At 37.8% G+C, this 10556-nt stretch overlaps 1 protein-coding gene across 1 annotated transcript in view; it reads right to left on the reverse strand.

The window, feature by feature from the left end:
* Positions 1–10556, reverse strand: part of DSCAM (DS cell adhesion molecule) — a 404908-nt gene that overhangs the window by 393202 nt on the left and 1150 nt on the right. Inside the window, 1 exon segment of the mRNA XM_035896452.1 lies at positions 6728–6874. Within this exon segment, the coding sequence (XP_035752345.1) occupies positions 6728–6830 (103 nt within the window). The 5' untranslated portion in view covers positions 6831–6874.

Consider the following 10556-nt stretch of genomic DNA (forward strand, 5'->3'; position numbering starts at 1 on the left):
CCCACAAAGCTGCTGAAATCCTTGCATCCAATCCTACCCATTCCACAGCCATCATTTTAGAATGATTCACCTGATCAAAATGCTCTGGTGTAGCGGAGTAGGAAGCAAACACTGAGCACAGGCTGCAGAGTAGCCAGAGGAAAGGTCCTCCAACAAAGAGTTTTAAGTACCTCGCCTTGCTCAGTTACAGTTTTAGTTTACAATGAGTCAAGGAGAGCGTGAAAAATGTTTGCACATGCATGAAGTGCTAAGTTTTTACCATCTCCACTTTCTAGGATTATAAAACACTTTCCTCTTAAAAGAGCAGTGCTCTCAGGAAAAATGCAGATAACTAGACATTTCTTAAATAATGTAGTAAATTACTTTTTCCTAGGTCCCTTAGGAAAATATCCTTGTTGAAAGAGAAAGTGAGGAAGCAATATATTGTCTTTAGAGATGGGCAAGTGCACTTTACATGTCTTCAGGAAGCTTAGAAAACACATTACTGTAACAGCAAACCTACAGTCTGACCTAAGCATTGCTGATCACTACTCACATTGGCTTTTCAGGGAGTCAAGGAAGCTCAGCAGATGTAGGGGTTTGACTGCTTTACTTTCTGTGCGTTATCACGACTTTGAATAGCAGAATTAAATCTCACCGACATATTTCTGGTAGAAGGTAGTTTACATTCAGATTTTTTTTTATTTTATAGATGTTGCTAATATGTAAGCATAAAAAACTGTACTCTTCATCCCACTCCACCTGGAATGAGAAAAAATCTTGCATCTAGAGCATTCAGTGGCATAGGTTAAGTGTCTGCTGAATGCTTCCTGGTTGGCAACCATGATTAAGCCCTGACATCAAACCAAACCAAGAAAGATCATAGCTCATCTCTACTAGACCCAGCCTCAGTCAAATGGCTGGACTTAATCCCTGTGATCATCAGCAATAATGTAATTCTGAACACTGGACTCTGTACACAGGGCCACTCTCCATAAAGAGAGAGAGATTTTTTTCCCCCACTATGTACAAACCTCATGGCTGAAAAAACAGCGATCGCTCTGTGCAAACTGAACTCCTGCAGTAATCTCCAAACGCGCCAGCACAAACAAAAACTGCAGTGCTGTATTTTAGATGCCACCACGTGATAACTACTGGCAAACATTGACTGCTTACTGTCAACCGCAGCAGTTCAGAAAAGCCCTCTGTGCAGAAAAAGATCCAAGAGCCCCTGAGCCTTTTAAAGACAAGACTTGAGGAACTGTGTGTAAATAAATAATGCAATTCATTACATCAAATGTAGGTCATTGTACATCGGTGACACTTCTCAAGCCATGGTCCAGTGTGTCTAATTTCTGGCCAATGGAACATATGCTGGCTGGAAAGTTCATCGGCTGTCATCTGCACGTCAATCATAGCCCTTCAGGGAACCATGTTCCATTCATGCTTATACACCTTTGCCTCAAAGCTGCTATTCTTTCAGTGCAGATTTAAAAATGCCATTGTGCAGTCGTTATTCTCTCTCTCTCCTTTTCTACCTTTTTTAAGCAGTTACACTGTATGTATAAATCAAATTCTTGCATGGTATGTCATTAGACAGAAAAATGGGAATTCAGAAAGGTCAGGGCATGAACCTATTCATGATCCTGCTCTTGGCACTAAGCTATTCAGATACATGGAAAAACTCAAAATCCCTCGTAGTTATCAGCATCAGGATGGAACAGAAGTGCAGTATATAGTGACAGACCAAATTTAATTCTTCAGCCTTTCCCTTTGCTTCTATCTGCTCTTCATTCTCCTCTTTTCAGTCTCTTTGCTGATCCCTTACACTGACCTTTATTTTTAATAATCCTTTCCTGCCCTCCTTCCCGTATAACCACACCCATCCTTTGCTCTCTCTGGGGCTAATTAACACATGAACGGACTGCTCTTTGCTTTCGCTTAGGCAGAGCAGAATCAGCGGTTATTTTGTCTTTACCTTCCCTTCTAGCCCAGCTTCACTGTTCCGCATGTGAAGAACAAATATTACAAGGCAAGCACTAGTCTCCCTGTCTGCCTTGCGGTTGCTCAACAGAAGCAGAAGCACAATCTGTACTGTGGCACTTTTCTACACTATTGTTCCTTGGGTTTAAGGCTGTTGTTACAAAAACATACTTCGCTGCGCTCTTTGGTCCTGCAGGGCGTAGGCTGTTTCTGATGGTTACAAGGTCAACACAAAGCTGATTCCAAAAGTCTCTTTCTTTGGGAAAGGTTTGTGAAGGAAAGCAGTAAAGACGAAAGGAAACCTGACCTTTGAGCAAGCCATATGCAGCTATCAGTCATACAGCATTCTAGGGTTATTTAAGCTTTTATGTTTTGCGTCATCTAATGAAAATCCATAAGAGCTGGTTACTGATACAAGAGAAAACTGCACATCATTATGCTACTTATTATAATTCTAATTAATTTCAGACATCGTTTCGAGTCAACTGACAGTATCCAATTCTTCAGAAAAGAAGGATCTTCGGAAAAGAGATCCTGAAGTTACAGCTGTAGAGCTTGGTACAGCAGTAGAGCTTGGTACAGCAGTAACCTACACTTTGTGAGCCCCTTAAGACTTCTCAGAGTTACTGTTGGTCCTTGTATTTGGCCAACATCCCAGCGATTGTTAGGCAAGGCACACACTGCTGGAAAGTTTGATTGCTTTTACTAGAAGACACAGATGGGCAAAGAAGATACACTTTATTTATTTGTAGCAGACTGACAACTGCAGAGGGCTGCTGCTGGCGTCATTTATCATGAGAGTTTGTAAGACAGCTGTATCTAGTGGAGATGTCTGAATGCTTCATCTAACAATTATTATTCAAAATGGATCTTTCCAGTATGAAAATATTTCTGTTCATTTGCTGTTGGAAGTTGGGGGTTTCTACTTTTCCCCAGAATGTATTCATCCAAATAATCGGTTTTGCCTTGCTTTAAACATCTTTTTCTCACTACCTTGGCCCGCAGAGGACATCCCAGAAAAGCTTTCTGACCCCAGATTTGCTGTCACATCGAAAAACAAAATCTAAGAGCAAAACCCCAATTATTTAGCTGTTTCCCTGACAGGCAGACAAGCACATGCACACCTTTTCAGTCCACAGCTGTCCTTGCATATGGAAGCTTCATAGAGCTCAGTTTTTCTGGCTTCAAACATGGACACCTTCCCCTTTATTGAACAGGGATTCTGACCTATCTGGCCACTCCTTGGAAATGCTCTAAGCAATATGTCTTAATATGTTTCAACTCCCAATTACTTTACAATAACCTGGAGACATGACATAAAATTGCAGCCAGGAAACAGAAGATGCTTTTGCCCAGCCATATTTATTACATGCTTTGATTACTATGGACATCACTGTGCTCTCTGAGAACTAAGCATACAGACAAAAGCAGGTATGTCCAGGATAGTACACTGTTGCAAGAGAAAAGAAAAAAAATCTCACTGTCTGAATCAAGGAATACATCTCTTAAAACTAAAAAGCTAGATTCTTTTTTTACATTATTAAAGTAAAAACACTTTGCTTTTTTTCTTTAAAATGTTGAATTTACATAAAAAGTGATATCTAGAACAGTAAGTAACAGCTGAAATAAAGGATTCTCATTCATCTACATATCTCTCTATCCTAGTAGTCAGAATGGGACTACAGATAGACAGGCATATGAAATATTTACTCTAAATTATACTTGGAAGTATTGCATTGGGGTTTAAAACCTTTCAGAAAAAAAAAAAAAAAAAAGCTTCTCTGTTAGACCACTTCCATATTGGAGCTTCCCCATCGAAAAGCTGCCCTGCTTCCTGTCATAGGGGTCTCCCATTCCCTCCTGTAAGGTGTAAGCTTCCTGGGCTGCTTGTGCCTTCTATTTGAAATTGATAGATCATCTCAGTGAGAATGCTCTCCTCATCTTTTTCCTTTCTCTCTCCCCCCACCTTCCTTTTTCTCTTTTCTTTTTCTTTATTTTCAATTGAACACTATCCAGTTTTCCCACAAAAGTCTTGTCCACCTCAGACCATGATAATCACCACTCTCTGAGTGTGTATCTTTTTATGTTCTTGCTCTTTCACAGTAGAAGTTTCCCCTCAAAATGGCTCTCATTTTTGCTGATGTTAATGAGTAACCAATAAATCAGTTATATTAAGAAACAAGAACAAAACAAATCAGAACTTGCTGTTTTCCAATATTAAATGGTGAGATAAAAAGCATACAATTAATCTGGTCTAGCACATAGAAAAAAGACATGGTAGCAGTGGCTGTATAAGCAAGCATATGCATTTCCTCAGAATATCGATCATTAGTGGAAAACAGATCAGTAGTCGTGTTATGTCTGGCATCCTATTCATCAGCACTGGCATTCTAAGACGACGGGCTTGATCAATACCTACCATTTGAGTTCACAGCCAGATTATTGTAAAATTGACTATGGATAAAACTCAAGGCAATTGTTTCACGAAACGCATGTGGGTTCTGGTTTTTAAATGCTCTTACTATTAAGCTGCAGTTAAAGAGTATAAGTAAATGATGAACAAACAAATCTTGCAATCATTGTGGTTAAACTGGAGCAATGTTTTCCTGCCTCACTTGCCCTTGCATGACAGATAGCATTGACCTGCAATCTAACCTGTGATTTCATCTCTGAAACTAAATCTTTTCTGTGATGTGATCCAATATGATAAACTGAGAATTTAATATCATCAGTTTTAATGAATTATGTTTTATTTCCATTTGGATTTCTAACTGCTGAATTAAGGGATTTTGAGATAATTAGAAACTACGTTTTAAGTGTTGAAATTTTTTAATAGATTTTTAATGACTGTAGCTTAGTCAACCACAGTCAGAAGTTACATTAAGGAAAAAAAAATATATTAAATTCAGGTCCATATAGTTAAATGTTTGGGGTTAAAATCAATATAGACTAATCAGAATGAAATTATCTTAAAATAGCATTCGTGATGGTCTGCAGAAATGCCACGCTTTCTTCTCTAAAGAAGGGGTTAGAGACACCTGTATGCCCTACTCCTGATTCCAGGGTGAAGGGCAGGATTGAGCCATTCAAAGATATCACATAGGTACTAGGTACTAATGCTAAAATCAAAAAAATCAGATCAAGAGAAAACAATCTACATTGACAGTGAAAATATGCATGTTTTCATATAATACAGAATGAATAAACTTAAAGGAAAATATTGAGGTAGCTAACCATGAAGATATACATATTCTTTTCATCCAGCCAGGACTCACACATACACATTTACTTGCATCACGTAGTAGCTTATTTTAAGATGAAGCAAAAGCATCCATGCACTGTTGCATTAGATAGTCTTCATCATAGTTTAGATAATCTTAAGCATAGTTCTGTATCATATACAGAATAATGGAAAGCTTATTTGCGTATTTAAATACAACTCTGACCTGACTACGTTGGCGAATCCTACAATTCAGATATTACAGACTGTCATGGAAACACACTCAGTTTCAGTTGCTCAATGACAAAAATAATATGTCATACTAAAATCCAAGAGCATAACAGGGAAGTGGGTTTACCAAGCTTCAACAGTGCATCAGTAATATCGGACAACTGATAATCAGTTACATGGTACTTAAATGTCTACCAAATCCTTAGAAAGCTATTTGAAATATATTTTAAAAAAAACAAAGCAAAACACCAGAACAAGCTTATGCGAAGGATCAATAACACATGTAGAAAAATAAAAATCTATAACATGAGTCATATAGAAACATAGATATTTCCATCAATGCCATATTTGCCAGAAAGGAAAGACTATTAATATACTGAGAAGAAGTACAAAAACACTTCCACATGTCAGAGGATCATAAACACCAACATATTCTTAAATATACTCTGCAGCAACCTTTAACTCAAACTATTTTTTTTTCCATTCTGCATTACCCTGGAACAATATATTACAGATTTTTGCGCACAGAAATCATTTGTATATGTAACAACAGCTGTACTGTGTGTAATATATAATTTAGATATGTACTACACTGAAAATATTTTTCTTACACATAATTTCTGCCATGAATTTCTTACAATGTTTATGCTTTAAAATGTTGGATATTCTTTGCCTGAATTCCCTGTACTTCCTGAACAATGCCTCACATTTCCTCACGCTGTCAGTAAATAGATTAATGCATATAACTGCATTTGAATAGATTGTTTCACTCCAGTACGTTCGGCTTACAGCACAGATTACCATGTGCTTAAACCTCCAGTGTTATCTATGAAGATATTTGAGATTAAAATGTTATGAAAGGATAAATATCAGTTGCACACCTCATTTAAACATAATCAAACAAATTTAGACTTGGGATTTTTTTCTAATCCATGAGTAACATTACTTCTGAAAAACAATTACGACCCAATACATGCTTTACAACATTCAAATTTCTTTGGTACGTAGGAGTTCCTTATCAAAGTTAAAATGTGAACCCATTGCCACTGTACCAGGAAGCTGGTTCTATGTCTGGTATAAAACAAAAAACATGTCATTTTCCCCTCAAGCACACTAGAAAAAGCAGGGCTGTCTAAAACCTTCATGTCACACACAGTCATAGGGATGCAGCAATGCTAATGCAAAATACGTTACTGGAAGGATGACATACCATTCAGCTATAATTGACTCAAAGTAAACATCAGGCATTTGGGGGAAAAAGGCAGGAACCATAGCTGCCACTGCCAATTGGAAAAGAAAGCCGTAACAGCCTACCTGAGACAAGCGAGACTGTGTCTTTCTCCCATGAGACAACAGTGATGTATGCCTCCACAGAGGAGGGGATAATGCACTTGAACACTGCTACATTGCCTCTCATGGCTTTCTGGTCCTCCACACGGACTGTATAGGGTTCCCGTAAAACTGAAGAGAGAAGAAGAGGAGGTTTCATTAGACAAGTTGTAATCACACATCCCGTCCACTTCCTCAGTTAGCCTTGCAAAGTTCCCCTGAGAAGGTTACTCAGGTTGTGAATTCTTTTGTCTCAGTAAGTGATACAGTTTTGCAAGGCTGATTGCAAATTAATATGAAAGCATTGCCAGATCTTTTCATTTCCTCAAAACCTGCATTTTACCACATTTCTGCATTCTCCCCCTACCTAATTCTGATGGCAAGGAGAAAGACTTTTGGAAGAACTGCATACTTATATGGGTGAATGGTGTTACGTCTTCTGCTAGTTGTCTAGTTCCTCATGCCACGTTTCCCATCAAAAATTGTTTTCTGCCCTATCAAAGGGTACAAAGTACATACAAGTATTGTCTGTGAATTAGACATCCAGAGGGTAGAAGAGAAGGTCAATATCATTTAGGATTTTCAAAAAATGAGAACTGAAGGAGAAAATCAATGGAGGTGACAGCCAGAGAAAAAACAAGGTGTCTCAGAAACACAGAGGAATGACAGTACATAAGGTAAGAGCTACATTCATTTGACCAGCACTGAAAGAAATAGGTTGGTAAGAAAACAAAAGCTATGATTAGAGTTGTAGTAAAAAACCAGCATGGAGGCACTTAGATCCAGGATATGATTTGTCTAGCATCTGGAAGAATTAATTTAGTGGACGAAGAAAAAAAAAGAACTGGAGAAATCCTTCACACCAAACCAATATTGCTGGGATGAGATGAAGTTGCATTGGGTAGGAGAAAGGAAAGAAGGTAAATCTTGGCACTGAATTCAATGAAGAATAAGGGGTGAAAAATCCTGTGAGCAAGAGTTAATTGTGGTAGAACAGAGAAGAAACAGATGTTGTCTGCTACAAGAAGTAAATGGGTAAGACAGGAAGGACAAGCAGCAACATGGACTGTCCACAGGACTATAAGGTCAAGACGCAAAAAAAAAGAAATCACCACAGCCAACATAGTTATATATCTTGAGGTGATGAACAAAGTTATATGTCTTGAAGTGACAAACAGTTTCAATGAAAATAGGGATGAATGTATTCGAAAATGACGCATGTCTGAGGCGTGTATATGCCGGAGGGTAAAAGTTATTGGGAAGAACAACCCCAATGCAGCAGTGTAACCAAGTCAGCAATGCTGAACTGCCACATTACAGTGACATTTCTTGCCTACATATCCTGCCCACGAACATATACCAAGCTCTACCAATTACATTTAACTGCATTGATTCTAGACTGAAGAGTCAGTAAAACCTTTGCAGAGTTCTATACATCAGGAGCACTGGAATTTCTGATAGTCAGCCCCACCCCACTTACAATGTTTTTCAAGAAAAAAAGGCAGAATACTGTAACTTAACTGTAGTTTTCAGAAATGCAAACAGCAAACGTCTTCAGGCCCAATGTTACCACTGTAAAAAGGAAGACTGAAGGTCTCCATTCCCAACAAGAGTGTAACAGCGTAACAGTTAGGAATTCTAACCAAAAGTAAATAAATTTAATTATAAACTAAATATCTTCTTAAAAATCAAACCAAATGCATCTTCTATGATAAGATAGTCACCCCTAGTTTTTAAAAAAGTCAATAATTTATTTTTAATCAAAGATTAAGCTTCTTAACCCTGCTATAAGTGCTGAACTGATATTATAAACACCTTTACTGCAGAGACTTTACAACACTGCCTTCCCCGTGATGAAGCAGTCTCCTAATCTTGTTCTATACTGGAGGGAATGGCACATAGATCATCTTAATGAGGTTGACTTTTGTCTAATGCTCATGCTCCAACCATCATTTACAGAAAAGGCTTGTTTAGCAGCAATATCCTAACACACTGGTAAAGGTATTTGTATTTTTCAGAACAGTTGGCCATTTTGAAAATCTTCCCAGTTGATCATTTCAGTAAAAGCAAACACAGAAACCATATGTGGGGCACAAAAACTAGGAAGAGGTTTATTCATTTCCTTACTTAAAAAGTTTAGGTTATTGTGATTTCAGAGGTCCCTCAGTTATTTCCAGATCATAGGTTTTCCACTTCTCATGAATGACTTGCTTATTTATTTATTTTTTATATCACAAGTCCCTGAGTCATAAATTTCTGTGAGAATTTCAGCCTTTGCTAAAAAGATATATTCTTCCCTGCCATGATTGCACAGGAAAGCCTGAAGATGAAATGGGGTTACACACCTTTACTCCCATGTGGGATAGGCCTGGAAAAGGATTGGGTTTGGGTGTCTAGGTGTGGGGGTTATGGTTTTGGGGGATTAGGGATGTGCGTTGCATTATATGCAAAATTACATACAAAACCACAATTACAATCCTCTATGAGCTGGAACCCTTATACCTGCTACCAGTATTCTCGGGGAAGCAGATGAATGAGCTTCAGACTTTCCCAGCCTGATTGTGAGAATGGGCAGAGCTATGTTAGTCTTTGTATGACTGTGCTATAATTGGATGATCTACTGATTGCTTCTATATTCCTAGGAAATCCTATTGCTGTTGGAGGGCACTGGAAGGAGGAGGAGATGGAGAAGAAAAGAGATTAGAAAAGACCCCTCAAAAATCATGCTAATTAGGACCGATCTGAAATGGTGATCTTTCACATGAACCAAAATGTAACTGAAAGTAACACACAAACAAACAAAGTTTATCACTTCATATTTGAGCAACACAGGATTTATCATAAAATACACTTACATAAAATGCACAGAAGACCCAAAAACTGTATTTTCCTATGATTGGGGAGTTACACAAGCCTTTGGAAAAGATACTCACACTAATAGCTTTTGTCTGCCATCAGGCACAGTGACAGCTCTGACATACAATATCTGTTCATATGAAGGAAGGGGACTTAACTTGTTATTCAAACCTCAGATTAACTGAGAAATTGAATCATTATGGAGAAATGAATGGATCAGGGTAAAAGGCTAAAAAGGGAAGGAAAGGGGGTAAAAGGGGGCATTTCTGACTTGGCCAAAAAGAGTTGTTAGCTTATGAGTCATTATGGTATCCTGTCATCCATACCATATGCTTTTACAACTAAATGAGCACCATTGCAGAACCTTAGCTAGCAATGTTGCAAGTTTTAGCCTCCTCTACATCACCACATAAGTTTGTCTATGAAATAGAAAAATTGGAAACTAATACTGGAAAAAACACTGCCCAAAGATGCTCAAAATTGAGATACATCAACAAATCCACAAAGGGCAAAAAAATACTATGCTCTCTCTAAATATAACTCTGCCAGAGAGCTTGTCCACAAATCCATTAAAGTAAAACTCAAAGCACAAAGAACAGAACCGAGTTCCAAACACAAAGCTGGTAACTATGCATTCTTATGAATCTTTGGGTTTTGAGCTTTTTTGATCTGTGGACAACCAAATATTTTCAGAAGCAGCGTATACCATTATAGAAAATCCACATATATGTAACACATGAACTTGCTTCTGCTAGTCACTTTTTGTGCAAGAAAACACACTTTTCTAGACTAAAATTTTAATGAGACATGTGAATTTCATGAAAACCCGTGTTTTTATTCTTACCTTCTAATTGTCTACAAACTACAAATCTCTGAATGTTAATTTATCATTAACAGAAGAGAATACATTCTCTTATTTAAAGAGAGTCACAGCCAAATCTCCTTGCTAACTGTTCAC

The sequence above is a fragment of the Egretta garzetta genome, unplaced genomic scaffold (assembly GCF_000687185.1).
Source record: "Egretta garzetta isolate BGI_Z169 unplaced genomic scaffold, ASM68718v1 scaffold45, whole genome shotgun sequence".
NCBI classification, from domain to species: Eukaryota; Metazoa; Chordata; class Aves; order Pelecaniformes; family Ardeidae; genus Egretta; species Egretta garzetta.